Here is an 18586-nt window from a genome sequence, read left to right as displayed (position 1 = left end):
TGTTAAAGGAGACTTCCTCCAATCCTGATGCCCCATTCTTCTTCATATAATCCATCTTCTGGGATTATTTGCTTATCGTACAGATTGAATAAGTATGGTGAGAGGATACAACCCTGGCTCACACCTTTCCTGATGTAGGCCATTTTTAAAGACTTATCAGAGCTCATATAATATTGATACTTTTTAGTGAGGGAGTCTCCCTAACTCTTTGGGACAAAGGGAGGTCTCATCAAGTGCCTTATAGACAGCATTGGAGAGGGTTCATGGGAGATACAAGGAGCCTTAGTGGCTCTGTGGGTTAGGTGTTAGGCTGCTAACAGAAAGGTCGGCGGTTGAAACCCACCAGCTGCTCTGTGGGAAAAAGATGAGGCAGTCTGCTTCCATAAAGATTTACAGCCTCCGGAAGCCCTAAGGAAGGGCTCTACTGTGCCTTATAGGGTTACTATGAATCTGAATGGACTCAATGGCAGTGTGAGGTGGCTGTCGGGAGATACGGGAGATACTTGTTATCAGATCATTTCCATTCTAACCAATGAAAGGGGGGCCTTCACACTGGAAGCCCAGCGGTTGCTACTCTTGTGCATAGGCAGAGTTTAGGTTTATGTAGGCAGAGTTTGGGTTGATACTAGAAAATAACTATTAGCTCAATAGAGGCAATAACTACTTCTGTATGAACAAATAGGTTACACGTTGGGCTGCTAACCACAAGGTCAACAATGTGAATCCACCAGCTGCTCTTCAGAAGAAAGCTGAGGATTTCTGCCCTTGCAAAGATGTCCAGCCTCAGAAACCCTATACAGGGTCAAAATGAGTCAGAACCAACACCACGGCACACAACCACCACCACTAAATAATGTACATAAGGTGGGAAGCATGACTTTAAAAGGCTATGGTCTTCAAATTGTTTTGCTTGCAAACCTGCAACAAGCATTTTGAAAAATTATTACACACTTTTACATTGACAGCTAAATTTTCATCATAAGTCTAAATAGTTTTGCAAGATGTCATTTTTAGCCCATTCTGGAACTGAATATGTACTTTAAATATATTTTTGGCAAAATCTTGGGACTATGAATTTCACTTATTCAATTCATGGAAAACCATCAAACTGATCAGCCCAGATCATCTGACTTTTTGGTCAGTGAAGGTCTGACTTCATTTTCCAGTTCAAATGCATACATTTTATATACACCTGTGGAAACCACCATACTTCCGGACTTTGTCTATTAGCAAAATGAAGTAGGGAGCTCCCACCCCCCACTTCAGTATTTTTTAGTTTGTTCACATGAAACTCTTTCTACTTTAGCATTTATACCCATATCTCTTTCACCAAGATTGATCTCTTGTTTGCAAGCATTTTTCCTCGTTCTTTTTTCCTGAACCATCTGAGAGTTAGTTGCAAACATCATCACCTTAAATACTTAAGCATGTAATTTTCTAAGAATGAAGATGTTGTCTGAAACCAGAAAAGTCTAATAAAATCCGTTGTTGTGTTACAGGAATCATATAGAGCAGAGGAGACCTACCCCGGAGGGTTTCCTAGGCTGTAAGGAGCTCTGGTAGACTAGGGGTTCCAAATCCGGCTGTGAACCCTCAAGGTCAGCAGTTCGAAACTAACAGCTGCTATGCAGGAGAAAGATGAGGCTTTCTGCTCCCGTAAAGATTTACAGCCTTGGAAACCCTGTACAGGGTCACTATGATTCGGAACCGACTCCTCGGCACATACCAACAATCAGTACAGGAGCAGATGGTCACATGCTACTCCCACAGAGCAGCTAGCTGGGGAGTTCCAGCTGTAGACCTTTTGCTTGTATTTCAACCTATGCACCACCAGATCTCCTTAATTCCATGATCATGATCAGGAAATTTACCATTGACATACTACTGTTAGACCATTTTCTTGATAACGTGTGTGGTTGTTGTTGTTTTTATCATAAATCCAAGATTTAGTCAAGAATCACACATTGAATTTGGTTGATCAGCCTCCTTAGTCTCTTTGACCATGGAATGAATCCCAAGCCTATATTTCTTTTTCATGGCATTGATGTCTTGCCTGCTGTTTCACTGACTGTCCTTTAATTGGAAATGTGTGGCTGTTTCCATGTGATTGTTGTTGTTGTTGTTAAGTGCCATCCAGCCGGTTCCAACCCATAGTGACCCTGTATAGGGTTTCCGTGGAACGGCTGTTATCTTTGTAGTCCAGCGCATTAACCCACAGTGCCACACCAGGACTCCGTGTAAGTCATTGTTGTTGTTGTTAAGTGCCGTTGAGTCGGGTCCGACCCATAGCGACCCTGTACAGGGTTTCCGAGGGTGTAAATCTTTACGGGAGTAGAAAGCCTCATCTTTCTACAAAAATACCATTCATGGACTGTGGAATCAGTTAATGTTTGTGTAGTTCATCAGCAGGCTTTTATGGATACACACAGGAGAAACAGAGCAAACTCCCAAGATAGGTCTGCTGTGTGCCCACAGGCTATTTACTGGCTGCCCCACCAGGGATTCTGAACTCCTAGACAGAGGTGTCTCCCCAATGGAATGCACTAGACTAACAAGGGACCAGCTTCCTGTGAGATAATCTTGCATCGCCTACAGCTCCTTAGAATTGCTCTTCCTGCTGCTGCTCCCTGTGTAAACTTGCTGAAGAATATCCCAGTTGTCACAACCATACTGATTTACTTTAGGCAGCATTTGTTAGATGCTTATTCTGGGCTGGGTACTGTGCTAAACCTTTCCATGCTTTATTGTATTTAATCTTTACCTTGTGAGTAGATTTTAAAGATGGACAAATTGAGGTTGCCTGTTATTAGGTACCGCCGAGTCAGTTCTAACTCAGAGCCTTACAATTGTTACACTTGAGCCCACTGCTGCCGCTATGTGCCAATCCATCTCACTGCCTGTTTTTCATTGACCCTCTGCTTTACCAAGCATGGCCTCCTTCTCCAGGGACAGGTCTGAAGTATGAGAGTTGAAGTGTGGTCATCTTGGCCTCTAAGGAACATTCTGGTTGTATGTCTTCCAACACAGAGGTTGCTTGGGATTTAGCAGTCTGGATCTAGGGCAGCCCCTAACCAGAGTATCACTTTCTTGCCACCTCACGCACTTGAATGTAACTCTCTGGCTGCCTCAAAATGTCAGAAGAAAAATTAGGCACTGGAGTTCTGTAAATAAAAGTAGTTTGGGAATGAAATCTATACAGACAGTCTGCAGACTACAAATAGCCTACTAACATACTACCCATCCGTTATGAACCAATCCTCATTGTTGTTGTTGTTGTTGTTGTGTGCCGTGGAGTCGGTTCTGACTCATAGCGACCCTGCACAGGGTTTCCGAGGCTGTTAATCTTTACGGGAGCAGAGCGCCTCATCTTTCTCCCGCGGAGCAGCTGGTAGTTTCGAACTGCTGACCTTGCGGTTCGCAGCCCGATTCGTAACCACTACGCTACCAATCCTCATAAAGCCTATTATATTAAAAATTTGAGGTATGTACAGCGGTTCATGATAACAAACAAGTGTGACTCTGCAACACATTAAATTATCATTATTATCATATAAATGTTTTAGTGTATCTGGGCATATTTAATTTTTTATACATAGAGAGGGAAACTATATGCTAAGACAAACATTTGACTGATGGGAGATAGGAAAAGCACCTAAGTGTTCCACTTTACATACAACTTCTACTTAATGGCAGACTTAGGAAAGGAATTGAGTCTTCAATTTTCCAATTTAAGTGAACTTTATCCCCTGGTGGGGTAGGAAGTATCTCCTCACATCTAAGGGCAGAAATCTGATAAAGAACACTTCTCTGCCTTTATTCTCTTGTAATTTTTTCTTAGTCCCTCTTTCTTCTTGCCCTTATCTTTGGAGCAGCTGAGGGAAGTTGAATCCCAATGGAATTCTGTAGCTTTGAGGGAAGGAGGAAGCAGAGATGGTACCAGATGTCTTTGGGGTTTTCTCCACAACCGCCTGCCTCTGAGAGCTCCACGAGGGATTATTTTCCCTGATGGCTTTTTGTGCACTTAATTTTATTGGTTAACTTTCTCACCCTTCCCCATTAAGTTTTCTATCAGGGCAGTAGGAGAGCTCTTGGTGTGTGCTCCTTTGAATGGGGTGTTTGTTACTGACAGTGGAGGGCTTTTAGCTCACACCAGGTGTTCCTGGATTAGCTAACAAATGGACACCCTGCTGGCTGTTTTCCTGGCTTAAAAGCAGGAGAATGGACATTCTGCACCCCAGGGGAGCCTCACTAATACATGGAACTGTGAAATTATTAACATTACTGGAACAAAAGTATTGACCACATACGTAGACATCCAATCAGGGAAATCAAGAGTCTGAGCAGCAAGATGAATATATTGTCTCTCCCTGTCTGAGGTTTTCTAGTTATTTGTATTCATGAAGTAATTCCCAACACATTTATTATAAGTTTTCTTAGTAGAGTAACAGTTCAAGAGATGATATAAATAACAAGTGTGTGCGATGTTGGTCAAATGTGGGCGGTGTCAGTAAATAAAATGACATATTGGTCAGAAACGTGGCTTTTAAAAATATTCCCAAGGTTCCTTTTTCTATATTCTGAAGTGGTTTGCATTCTGGTTTATCTTTTTCTCCTGCCTTGAGAGAATCCAGAAATGCTTTTTGTTTTTGTTTTTGTTTTTAAAAGAGCAAGACACTGGTTGTCTTTAAAACACAAATACTTTTCAAATAAACCCATGTCATACCTTATTGCCAACAAACCCCTGATCATAGGGAGACTGCACTGATAGATCCCTCTTAAAGCTAACCGAAGAGTAGCCCATGACTAGGACAGGGTAACTCTAGACAAGTATTACATCCAAAATAGGAAAACAAGGCTGGTCCTTACGTAATGTGAAGTGCAGCAACATTCAGTGATGAGTTGACCTATGAGCTTTCTTTTTTATCTTTCTCTCTTAACTGGTGCAACTGAGTGGCAAACTCAACACTTGTAATGAGCAGATGACAGAACTTTGCAATATTTTTCAAAGACCTGGAACATTCTCATGGACTAACTGTGCATTTCAGAGGTCCCTGGAGGTCAAATAAGAACAAGGGTTGACAGCCTATAGATCAGCTTCAAAGTCAAGCTGTGTGGCGCTCCCAGTTCATTTTACACCCATTTCAGTGAGTGACTCTAGCCTTGAGGTCAGAGCCAGAAGCTGGGTGTGACCTAAATGTGCCTGAAGCAGCAAACAGAAATGAATAAAGTCGACATTTTAAGAAGAACGGGCTTGTTGGTAACAGAGACTGAAGGAACCGTGTCATGTTGATATATAGTACGACCTCTCAGGATCACTGGGTCTTATCTCTACATGTATAGATGAGGGGATTGAGACTTAAGGACTCTTGACACTGAAACCCAGGTAGTTGATGACTAGAACCAGGGTCCTTCCTACACATCCTTTCATCTCTTCTAAATGAGACATGGAGCCCTGGCACACATTCAGCTAAGCATTGCACTGTTAGCTGCAAGGTCGGCAGTTCAGACCCACCAGCCAGTCTGAGGGAGAAAAATAAGGCTGTCTACAAAGGAGCTCTTGTAGCGTAGTGGTTATGAATCGGGCTGCGAACCTTAAGGTCAGCGGTTCGAAACTACCAGCCGCTCCGCAGGAGAAAGATGAGGCTTTCTACTCCCGTAAAGATTTACACCCTCAGAAACCCTGTACAGGGTCGCTATGGGTCGGAACCGACTCGACGGCACTTAACAACAACAACAACAACTTCTATAACGATTTACAGTCTCTGAAACCCTAAGCAGTAGTGCAATTCTATCCTATAGGGTTGCTATGAGCTAGATTTAACTTGCTGGCAGTGGCTTTGGCTTTTTGAGTTTTAAATAGGACTTGATAGATTAGAGCGAGGAACACCCGTTGCCTTTTAATTCCAACTCATGATGACCCTATTAGAGTAAAAGTATTCAGTGAGGTTTCCAAAGCTATACATCTTAACAGAAGCAGATTGCCACATCTTTCCCCAGAGAAGCAGCTGATGGGTTTGAACTGTTGACCTTTGTGTTAGCAACTGAATGCTTAACCGCTCTGCCATCAAGGTTCCTATGAACGAGAATTGTTGTTGATAAGTGCTATCAAGTTGGTTCTGACTCATAGTGACCCTGTATAGCGTTTCAAACTGTGGATTGGAACTGTCAACCATTTGGTTTGCAGTCTAGTGCTGATCCTACCAGTTTTAGTGATGATTATTTTAAAAATAGCCAAAACATTGAGCCATGAGGTATACTTAAGAGGCAGAGCATCACTTGATCCTAAAATAATTCCAGTGAGGTTTCACGGGGTACCTGGTGTGACTGAGCCCAGTGCTACTCAGACAGAGGGGTCCTTTTTCCTGACAGAGCTGACTGAAAACTAATGTCTGGGATACTTTTTGGCCACAGGTTTTAGAGCTGGGGAGGGCTCCAGAGAGCATCAAGTTCATTTCAGAAGGTTTAGGTTACAGGTCCAAGGTCGGTGGTGGCCAGGGACTGACCCAGGACTGGAATTCAAAGCTCTGTCCTCTCCAGCTCTGCAGTGAGAGCCTCATCACTTGGTGCCAGGGTGTGTTTGAGGAGCTTCCGGACCCAGGGCCTCACTCTGAATCTGCTGCCCTTGGCTGCTGGTTTTCCGGTTTTAACTGAGAAATTGCCAACTCTGCCTTAGCATGATATGCAAGAACCAGGGCTTGGGAGCCGTGCCCTGGATGGTTTCCCCTTTGTTGAGACAAGTTTCTCTGTTCCATGGCACAGGGCAGCCTGACTAGAATCTACTCAGTGTACTGAAAGTTCATACTGACATTTCCAGCAGAAAGTAGAGTTTTGAATTTGGTAACTATTCAGGGGAAACCAGCATATCTTGCTCTTGGATCTGAGTAAATAAGTGTACTCAGTGAGTCTTGGTAGTAAGTAGTGTTTTTACTTAAAAGCAGACAGGTAGTGTGAAGTATTGAAACAACTTTGAGTTTCGAAACCAAATCCTCTGGGTCCACATTTACTAGCTCTGTGGCCTTGGGCAAATATCTGACTTCTTGGGGCTCAGTTGCTGTCGGGTTTCAAGTTACCGTTCTATGAAAGCGCCAGACACAAGTAGATCTCAAGCTTTTCTTTATACTGGTCACATTTCTAAATGTGTCAAAGAAGCTGCTATTTTAGATAGAGAATTAGAAAATTTATAAACTGAAGAATTATTTCTTATTCTTATTAGTAAATTGGACAAATTGTTTGCCTTATTTTGCCAAAAGGTGAGAACTCAGCAAATTAGTTCTTATAGTAACATTTTAATTTTGTTGTGTTGTTGTTAAGTGCTGTCAACTCAGTTTTGACTCATTGCAGCCCTTATATAGAGTTTCTCAGGAGCAGCTCATGGGTTTGAACCAAAGAGCTTGAGGTCAGCAGTCCAGAGCTTATCTTACAGCACCAAAATATTAGTGAAAGAAAATACCATTTGTACCTCATGGCAAGGTAGAAATAGCCAGCTGCTGTTGAATAGATTCCAACTCCTGGTGAGCCCGTGTGTGTCAGAGTAGACCAGTGCTCCACAGGACATTCACTGGCTGACTTTTCAGAACATTGCTAAGCTATTTTCTGACTTGCCTCTTCAGGACTTGAACATTCAACCTTTCAGTTAGCAGCCAACATTTTTAACATTGTCCCCCATCTGGGGACAAGGTAAAAATAACCTGTTCCCCCCAAAAATCACATTTGCTGGGATTCTTCTTGAAAGGTTTTATCATTCATAGGCTGATCTTTTCTATATAAGTCTGTGTATAACGGACCCTGGTGGCACTATGGGTTACGCGTTGGGTTACTAACTTCAAGATTGGTGGACCCCACCCACCGTCTGCTTCGTAAAGATGGACGTATAAGGTGGGTCTGAGTCAATACTGACTCACGTAGAGGGTTTGGTTTAGTTTATATACACATAGGCACTTATCTGCACACATTATATATATATATAGAGAGAGTGTGTGTGAGAACTTGTATTTTTTATATACTTTGTCTACAGAGCAGTACTGTGCACAGACAGAGAAAAGAACACCAGATTAAACACCCCTCAACTCCAGGAGTTTTCTAGTTTTCTCCTACCTGTTGGTGGTCAGGAGTCCTGGGTGGTACAACTGATTAATTTGTCTGTTACCCAAAAGATTGGAGGTTTACATCCACCAGAAGTGCCCCAGAAGAAATGCCTGGCAACCACCTTCTGAAAGATCAGCCTTTGAAAACCCTGTGGAGAACAGGTGTGCTTTAATACACATGGGGTGGTCATGAGTTGAAGTCTGCTCAATGGCAGTTGACTTGGGTTTTTGTTTTAGGGTTTTGGGTCAGTGGACAGCCTCTCAAAGAGGCTCTACACATTGGGTCAGACAGCCCCCGGGCACAACAGGCCCCCCCCCCCCAGAAGTGAACACTACCAGGGAGTGAGGGGATCTCAGTGCTTCTTCCAGATGGACCTCTCCCCTGTGCAATAGTGACTAAGACAGTAGCTCTCTTCTGTAGATCTCAGTCTATAATGCTTCCCCTTCCTAAAGTAGAAGCTGGGCACTTGACAGTGACTATGGAGGCTGGCCCTTCCCAGAGCAAGAAGCACGTGGGCCTAGTCTCAAGGTTTCCTGCCTCCTCTGAGACTGGTCCAAGCAGAGCTCAAACCTGGCTTAGGTTCTAGGGTCAGGCTTCCTGTTTCCCAGGGTCCTTTGAGCCTCAGAGCATCTGCCCCCTGTCCTTCCAAACCCACTCCCACTGGCAGTAAAGAATTCGCCCCTCACCACTTTGTAGACAACGGCAAACTTCTCCCTCTTGAATTTACTGTTTGAATCGTTGCGTTGACAGCCGGCCTAGACACACAGCTTGGCCGGGAGAGGAGGAAGACAATACTAGCATAAAAATAACCCCTTTGATTAAAATATATTTGAAATTATACAATTTTTAGAGGGTCAGTAAAAAAGAGGAAGGCCCCAAAGAAATGAAATGACCCAGTGACAGCAACTATCAGCTCAAACACAGTCATTGTGAGGATGGCCCAGGACCGGTAGTGTGTCATTGTGGTGTGCATAGGGTCTCCATGAGTTGATGCCAACTCCACAACACCTAACAACAACATTAAGAGATATTAGATATTTTAGAATGCCTTGTGCACTTAACCAAGATAATGTTTTGAATTATATAATTTTTAGTTCAATTATTACAGGGAGTGCCCTGAGCCCTATAAAAAGCATGCTTAACTTTACAAAGGAACCAGTGTTCCAGTCCTTTTTTCCTAAGGTGACATTACTATTTTTCCTCCACAATCGAGGGAGGCAAACTCTCTGCAATGAACGATTTGTTCCCAGAGTCCTGCCCCAGAACAGGGTTCATTTGTTTAAATAACACTGTTTATACAAAAGACACATCAAAGTTAAAATATTTTAAATAGAATAATGCCAAAATATTTGGCTGCCCTCTGAATGATGACTTAAATGCATTTGAGCATTCTGATATTTCAAAAAACTTTAGCTTTTAGATGGGTATGTTTTCCAAGATATGTCACCCTAGTGCGTCTGGGAAATGAGCAAGTCTTCAACATTTTTTTAAAAATGCTGCTCCTCTTCCGTGGTTTGCAAGCTTCTTACTACCAAAGCTGATACTAACAAGGGCCGTTTGTGCATCTGACATTCTGCCAAGCCCTTCATAGGATGCAGAAAAAAGTGCATTATTTCAGGGTACTAATTCAAACCCAGACTCCTGTCCTTCCCCCTCTGATCATTGAATTTCTAGAAGGTTGTGTGGCTGTGGAGTTTTCAGGGCACCATGGGGACTTTCTTGCTGGGTTCTAGCCAGGCTCTCAGGAGCTCTGGCAGCATAATGGGTTACAAATTGGGTTCAGATAGTAGTGCAAATCTACTAGCCACTCCATGGGAGAAAGATAAGGCTTTCAGCTGCCTTAAAGATTTACAGCCTAGGAAACCCTATACAGGGTCGCTGTGAGTTGGAACCGACTCCATGGCATATAGTCACCACTACCAGAGTGGGTTAATGCCCACAGACTGTAAAGCCATTTGAACTGCAATGTTAGCGGTTCAAGCTCACCAGCTGCTCCTCGGAAACCCTATACAGGGTCACTATGGGTCGGAACCGACTCAACAGCACTTAACAACAACAACCAGAGAAGCTCAGTGAGGGCCACCCAACATCTAACACACACCTGCAGCAGTTCAAAGGTCCTAAAGTCCCCAGAATACTTCCTGTGGATAAATTGACGCTCTCTCTGTGAATGAACCCAAGCTGCCATCAAAAAATCTGGGATTTAGAATCTAGTTGAAAAAGATAGGTTTATTTGCTCTGTGGCAGGAAAAAATATAATGTTGCCCGTTTTCTGCTTTCCAAAATTCATATTCATGTACAACTTTCAACATAAATATTTATAGTTTATTCTATTTTTCAAGAATAAACGGTAGTGAGATAGTCTTCAACTCAAAAAGAATTGCTTACGGTCTGAACATGGGGCTTAAATAAATATTTTCATATTAACAGCAAATAATGAAGGCAATTTTCCTGTGGATGGGAGAAGTTCTCATTAACTATATTCTTTCATTTAACGTATTGAACATTTATTGAGTGTTTCCCAGATGCCAGGAAGGGTTTATTGTTTGTTCACTACATCAGCCAAAAACACAAGTGGTTTGTGAATTCACATTGCCTAGAAGATTTTAAAATAAGGAAAAACAGACTAACATTCTCATAATGCAGTTTTTGTTCTTTTTTTAAAGTCGCCCATTAAGGCCACGCCAATTCATGATAACCATCAGTGTGTCCGAGTAGAACCCCATACTGTTTTCAGTGGCTGATTTTTGTGAAGTAGCTCACCAGGTCTTTCTTCCAAGGAACCTCCGGGTGGAGTCAAGCCTCCCAACTTTTCAGTTATCAGCTGAACAAGATAACTATTGGTACGGCCCGGGGACTCTAATTAAATATAACTATGTCCCAAACATTACAATATTTGTCCCATATAACATTTGGACATACTTAACAACAGCATACAAAAAAAAATATTTTCTACCTGAAATTCTCATTTAACTTGATGCTCTGTGTTTTACTTGATAACCCTTTGTTTCATAGTTGTTGCTGTTGTTATTAATGCCTTTGAGTCGGTTCCAACTCATAGTGACCCTGATTGGGGGTTCCGTGATGCTTTTTTAATGTCACTGGACCCGAAAATCTCATCTTTCTCCCACAGAGCAGCTAGTGGGCTTGAACCATGGACCTTGTGGTTCACAGTCCAGTGCTTCTGGTGTGGAGCTACCACACTCCCAACTGATTACCCTACTCCTAGTATATTTTCATACAAAGCCCATGACAAAGCTGTGCATTCAAAAGCTACGTCTTAAAAGGAAAGAATGTTTTTTTGAGAAACATGAAAGTATCAAGCACAAAATGAGAATCCTGTAAGTACTTACACTTGTCATTAACAATGACTCCAGTAATATAAATTATGTAATTTATCATTGTTGTTGTTGTTGTATGTTATCAAGTCAGTTCTGACTCATATCGACTCATAGGGTTTCTGGGAGCAGTTGAGTCTGAACTGCCAAACTTGAGGTTACCAGTCCAGTCCTTATGCATATGTACTAATGAAGGAGCCCTGGTGGCATAGTGGTTTTGTGTTGCACTGCTAACCAAAAGATCAACAGTTCAAACCCACTAGTTGCTCCATGAGAGAAAGGAAGCTGTCTGCTCTGGGAAACCCAAAGGAATGGTTCTACTCTAGCATCAGGGTTGTGAGTCGCAATTGACTTAATGGCAGTGCAGTTTGGTTTGGATTATAGATTAATGGGTCCCCATGTAAATTGAACTTTTGTAACGCAAATGTTTTCTTATTAACTTAAGTTAAAATTTCAGTAATGTTTCACCCTCATTTCTGATCAATTTTCAGTTGACAGTTATTCATAATCAATTTTAACTTCCTATGTTCCCAGGTTCTTAAGTTAATGATCTATTCAGGAATTTTTAAATAGCGCTGGGGACCCCATGGTATGAGTCATTTTGTAAAACAAAGAGTCTTTTTTTGGAATTGGAAGACTCTTTTGCATTTTGATTAATCACCCCTAATATATCAGTCAAGAAGAAAGATGTGGTAGTCTGTTTCTGTAAAGATTACAGCCTTAGAAACCTGATTGGACAGTCCTACTATGTCACAGAGGGTCGCTATGAGTCAGTGAATTAATGTATCAGTTTTAAAGGTTCAGATTTCTATATAAGCCTGGTTTTTTGAAACTGAGCATGTTTGTATTTATTTCCCCATTCATAAATTATTATTACAAAAATCATAATAGCATAAACTGCTTAATTTTTTTTTAAATATGTAGCTTGTATGTCTTAAATCAACATAATGTAAAGATTAAAAAGAAAAATTTTAAGAAAGTCCACTTAGAAAGCAGTTCAAAAGGACTAATGATGAAAGAATGGGAAATCCTCTTCCAGTCCTTCTCATTAACAAGTTACTCACCAAAAGCATGAACTCTTTACAAAGAACCAGACAGGAGGAAGCAGGTATTAAGAGGCAGCATTTGAGGACTGCAGGGGCTGGGGAGGGAAAGTCAGTTTGGAGATGGTTTTTCAGCTCTCTGGTGGAAGATGACTCTGCTCTTCAAAGCATCACAGCTTCCTGTGTGACTTGGACTGTTTATTTTGGAGACATTCATTTCGTAATGATGCCATTCTCATCTGAAGTCCAAGTCTGCCCTTGAGAAATTAGGAAACTTTCCCCTTCTTGAAGGCCCTGAGTGGTGCAAACAGCATACTTGGCTGCAAACCAAAAGCTCGGTGGTTGGAGTCCATCTAGAGGCACTGCAGAAGAAAGTCCTGGCAATATTCATTGAAAAAATCAGCCATTGAAAACTCTACGAAGCACAGTAGTAGCCTGCCATGTATGGAGTTGCCAAGAACTGAAATCAACTTGATGGCAATTGATCTGGTTCTTCCTGTTAAAGGGACCTCATTCATTCAACAAAATACCTGACCCAAGACATGGTATTTTCAGTAACCTCATATGCATGCGAAAGCTGGACAGTGAATAAGGAAGACCGTAGAAGAATTGATGCTTTTGAGTTATGGTGTTGGAGGAGGATATTGAAAGTGCCATGGGCTGCCAAAAGAACAAAGAAATCTGTGTTGGAAGAAGTGCAGCCCAGAGTGAGTATTCCTTGGAGGCCAGGATGGCCAAACTTCATCTCTCATACTTCGGCCATATTGTCAGGAGGGACCAGTTGCTGGAGAAGGATATCATGTTTGGTAAGGTGGAGGGTCAGAGAAAAAGAGGAAGACCCCCTGCGAGATGGATTGACAAAGTGGCAGCATCAATGGGCTCAGGCGTGGCAACAATTAGGAGGTTGGCCCAGGACCGGGCAGTGTTTTGTTCTGTTGTGCACAGGGTTGCTATGAGTCGGTACCGACTCGATGGCACCTAACAACAACAACAACAACATTCATTCAACAAATATTTATGAGGGTTGCTTGTGACCCAGGTCCTTTTTTATGCACTTGAGATTCATCAGTAAACAAACCAAAGTCCCTGCCTCCTGGAGCTGACATTTTATCAGAGGAGACAGACTACAAATAACATAATACATAAGTAAGTTAAACAGTGTATTCTGCATTATGTATGGAAGCATTATTGGGAGGAAACAACAGAGTAGGAGTCTGAATCCAGGGCTGCAGATGGACTGTGTTTTAAACAGAGAGGTCAGGGTGACATTTGAGCAGAGACTGGAAGGAGGTCAGGAATAAGTCACAGGGCATTCTGCAGGAACAGTATTCTAAGCAGAGGGAACAGTCAGCACAAAGGCCCGGAGTCGCTGATTTTGTTGAAGCTGTGGCTCTCACAGCTTTGCACGCATACCAACCCTCACTGGAGAGTGTCTAGAAGCAATTTAATGTCTCATGACTAGGCTGTAGGGTGTTAATGACCAAGGATGCTGCCAAACATCCTACAATACAAAGGAAAGCCCCTGCAACAAAGAATCATCTAGCCCAAAACGTCAATAATGCCAAGGTTGAAAAGTCCTGCATTTGAGGATTTTCAAGGAGGCTACAGTAGCTGGAAATGAACTCTGGTAGCATAGTGGTTACGAATTGGGCTGCTAACCTCAAGGTCAGCAGTTCGAAACTACCAGCCATTCCACGGGAGAAAGATGAGGCTTTCTGCTCCCATAAAGATTTTCAGCCTTGGAAACCCTGTGCAGGGTCACTATGAGTTGGAACCGACTCCACGGTACTTATCAACTACATCGAGGGTAGGTGGAAGGGAGGGAGTGTGGAGAAGAGAAGCAGGAGCCTAGATCAGCAGTAAGGAGGCTGGGGAGTAGAGGGTGGCTAGGTCAGATGGGTCTTTTGACAGCATGGAGTTTGATTTTTATTCTAAGAGAAATGGAGAACTATTGGAGGCAGAAGAGGAACATGATGTGATTTAACATTTTATGAGGGATTTTGGTGCCAGGTAGGAAAGAGACTGAAGGAGGCAAAGGCAGAAGGAGAGGGACCCTTTGTGGGGAGGTGGGGGGGCTGTTACAGTTGTCCAGATAAGAGACGATGAGGGCTTCGGCAAGGGCAGAAGCTGCTTCACTTCTGCTTTGGTACACATAGGGTCACCATGAGTCGGAACTAACTGAAGGCAACTGGTTACTATTAATGACAGCATCTCATTTCCATTCATTACCACGATACATTTAAATATCAGAGTGTTTTTCTCAAGCCATGCTATTCCAAGGAGGTGGTACATTAATCTCTTTGTTAGTGAAAAGTAGGCTTTAAAAGGCAGTTGATTTATTATCCCAAAATGGTTTTCTGTCCACCCCGTGGTACAGAGGTCTGAGGCAGGACGATAAATGTCATGGAACTCCATGTCCAGACTAAGGTAGGATATTGAAATAACATATCAAACAAATTCATGGCCATCGAATCGGTTCCAACTCCTAGTGACAGGGCAGAGGAGGAATGTTATTGTTGTTAAGGGCCGTCAAGTCAATTCCGACCCATAGCGACCCTGTATAAGGTTTCCAAGGAGCAGCTGGTGAGCTTGAACCACTGACCTTGCAGTTCAAATGACTTTGCTTTCTGATGCATTAGCCCACAGCGCCACACCAGGACTCCAGAGTAGTAACATCCCTTAGTAATTCCAAGGCTGTAAATCTAAACGGAAGCAGACAGCCTCATCTTTCTCCTAAGCAGCTGACTTTGAACCCCCAACCTTGTGGTTAGAATCCCTGGTGTCTAACTCACCGTTCCAGCTGGGTTTTCACTGATCCAAGATCATCTTTTTTCACTTGTAGGAACATAATCTTTTTTGACCGCCCCGTGACAGTGTTTCTTAATATTTGATCCATGGACCACCTACATCGAATTCCTCAGGGGCTTATTAAAAATACAGATTCCCCAGCCTCCTTCCTCAACCATGTGACTCAGGATATCTGGAGTAGAGCCAAGAATCTACACTTCAGTGAGCTCTCCAAGCATTCTTTTGAAGAGCCACTACTGAAGGTTATGTTACTAAGCAGGAACAATGGATTTAGGGGAACAACCTGCTCACAGCAACATCTCTTTCCAGTTGCCATCGAGCCAACCCCGACTCATGGTGATCCCATGTGCGTCAGACTAGAACTGTGCTTCATAAGGGTTTTAATGACTGATATTTTTCAAAATAGATTGCCAGTCCTTTCTTCTGAGGTGCCTCTGCGTAGACTTCAATCTTTCAATTAGCAGTCAAGCACATTAACCATTTGCACACCATTCAGGGTCTCCCAACATCGTTGTAGGCTTGTTAGAAAATGGCAGATGTTATTTGGTGTATGTTTTGCTATGTGTGTTCTCAGCACTAACAAAATTAAAATTGGTGGGGGGGAGTGGGGAGGGAATGGCAGATATTATTTTATTTAGCATCTGGCTCTCTCCCAACCCCATAGCACCTTCATTTAGAATCAAAGCCTCTTTTCAAAATTATAATCCTTTACAGGGGCAAAGTACCCAGTAAGTAAGGAAAGCACAGGCTTACCTGTGCTGAGTTATTCATCTGCAGTGTAGCGTTTCATATGAGGTTCACTGTTGTTGTTGTTATGTGCCGTGGAGTCTGTTCTGACTCATAGCGACCCTGTACAGGGTTTCCGAGGCTGTAAATCTTTACGGGAGCAGAAAGCTTCATCTTTCTCCCAAGGAACAGCTGGTAGACTGCAGACATTGAGGTTCACAGCCCGATTCGTAACCACTATGCTACCAGAGCTCCTTGCAGACTAGTAAATAAGCACAAGTCAGCCCTGATTTAGGCAGATATTATTTTCAGTAAAAAATATATACTTCGAAGAATTTGTTTCCTACCGGCAACTATCATTTTCGTCTCCTCTTTCATTGAAATAATCTTTTGCAAAGGGTGCATTTTAGCTTCTCTTCTTGGTTTGGGGGTTACAGTGGTCACTTAACTCAGCTGGCTGGTATTTTGCTATGGGTCCAATTCTGGCTGACTGTAGGGGACACTTTGATCTAGAAACTGCTTGAAATGATCATTGTTAAGGTCTCATGCAACGTTTTCTTTTTTTCTTGTTGAACAGCAAATATGCCAGAGGATTATCCTGATCAGTTTGATGATGTCATGGATTTTATTCAAGCTACCATTAAAAGACTGAAAAGGTCACCAGATAAACAAATGGCAGTGTTTCCTCGAAGAGAGCGGAATCGGCAAGCTGCAGCTGCCAACCCAGAAAATTCCAGAGGGAAAGGCCGGAGGGGCCAGAGGGGCAGAAATCGGGGTTGTGTCTTAACTGCAATACATTTAAATGTCACTGACTTGGACTTGGGCTATGAAACCAAGGAGGAACTGATTTTTAGGTACTGCAGTGGCTCTTGCGATGCGTCTGAGAATATGTACGACAAAATACTAAAAAACTTATCCAAAAGTAGAAGGCTGGTGAGTGACAAAGTGGGACAGGCGTGTTGCCGACCCATCGCCTTCGATGATGACCTGTCCTTTTTAGATGATAACCTAGTTTACCATATTCTAAGAAAGCATTCCGCTAAAAGATGTGGATGTATCTGACTCCGGCTCCAGAGACTGCTGTGTATTGCATTCCTGCTACAGTACAAAGTAAGGGACCAAGGTTCCCAGGAATTGTTTGCCCAGAATGGAAGATGAGGACCAAGTAGGAGAAAGCGGAGGCTAGGCTGAGAAGCAGGAGAAAGGCAGCCATCGTGGGAGCCTGGTAGAAGGTGATCCAGAAAGCTGGACAGGAGAGAGAGAAAGTGACCATCTGGTTTGTCCAGGACAGTGGCCGATGTCATTGAAAGCTCAGGGCTGGTGTCCCTGTTTGGGTGTTGCCATCGTTTCCTCTGATACAGTCCACCATCACGGATGCACTTGAAGAACCAAACCTACGTGTCTCCCCTGGTTTGTTTTTACATGTTTGAAGACACCAAGGAAATAGGAATCCAGGGGTGAACTCACTTGGAATGACATGTTACTGCTGCAAGTCAGAAGTTAGGGTTCTTTTCTGCCACTCAGTTGAGACAGCGTACCCCAAAAAGAAAACAGCAAAAGGCAAAGACATGAGATAAATAACCTTGGAATTTGAGAGTTGAGGCCTAAGGTTTACGACAACCAGCGTTTTTGTGAACAGTTGGCGCTTGATTCGGAACATGGTGTGTGGGGTGGGAAGAAATTGGATAGGCACCAAAGAGGCTGTCCTCATGACTAAAACAAACCTGAAGGAATTTCCTTTCTCTCCTTGGAAACAGGAAACAAGTTGTGGCTTTCGGCTGCATTCTTGTAGGAGAGTAAGTGGGGAGGGCCCCCACTGCACGCGGACAGGGAGCCCCACATGGCCTGTCGGTTTACAGAGAGACAGATGTTACATACACCCCAGCTCCATTTATGCATGGTCACTAGTGACCAGAGAAGCTACTCGATGCAATGCATCTGTTTCAGATACAGAAATATAGAGAAGCTATTTATTGAGATTTAAGTTATTATTATTTATTACTATTCACTAATGAATTTCTCTTTTTTCCCTTATTTATTAAAGTTTCTTTTCAAAGGTGCCAAAGTATATGTGCTCGCAAAACACAGAGAAAGGTGACAAAGGAAATTTTAATTGAGAACAAGGGTCCATGCTTTTCAAAGTATTATAAAGAAAAAAAAAAAGTCTTTTTACTAGCCAAAAATCACTTACTTTACCTTTTTAAAAGACCTGGTAAATTTCCCCAGATTTCAGCATTCTCCATTTTTTTTATTTAAAAAAACAAACCCACTATGTCAGAAGGAGTGTCTTGATCAGGCCACCTTTATGGGGGCTATGTGCAGTGACCATTGGCACTTGGCTTTATCTCTTCATTGCTCCATCACTGAACAAATTAAGCCATAAACTCCACTTTCTGTCGTATTTAAGTTTGTATTCCCCTCCTCATGTATCTGTCTATCGTATGCATAACCATATATGTAAAAGGTTCAATTCCTTTTAGTAGGTAGTTCTGGATTTCATGTTGACCCAGAAGTAAACTCAAACAATCTGTCAGGTAGCTATGGTTTTGTCTGACTTGCTGAGAGTCTTCCTGGAGCCCTGCCTCA

At 42.6% G+C, this 18586-nt stretch overlaps 1 protein-coding gene across 3 annotated transcripts in view; it reads left to right on the top strand.

The window, feature by feature from the left end:
* GDNF (glial cell derived neurotrophic factor) overlaps window positions 1–17062 on the top strand; it is a 35594-nt gene extending 18532 nt beyond the window's left edge. For all 3 annotated transcript variants that reach the window (XM_006874673.1, XM_006874675.1, XM_006874674.1), the window contains exon 3: window positions 16578–17062. In XM_006874673.1, the coding sequence (XP_006874735.1) occupies window positions 16578–17062 (485 nt within the window). The remainder of the gene's footprint in view (window positions 1–16577) is intronic.
* Window positions 17063–18586: the final 1524 nt, after the last annotated feature.

The sequence above is a fragment of the Chrysochloris asiatica genome, unplaced genomic scaffold (genome assembly GCF_000296735.1).
Source record: "Chrysochloris asiatica unplaced genomic scaffold, ChrAsi1.0 scaffold00293, whole genome shotgun sequence".
Lineage (NCBI taxonomy): Eukaryota > Metazoa > Chordata > Mammalia > Afrosoricida > Chrysochloridae > Chrysochloris > Chrysochloris asiatica.
This window is presented reverse-complemented; position numbering and strand designations above follow the sequence as displayed.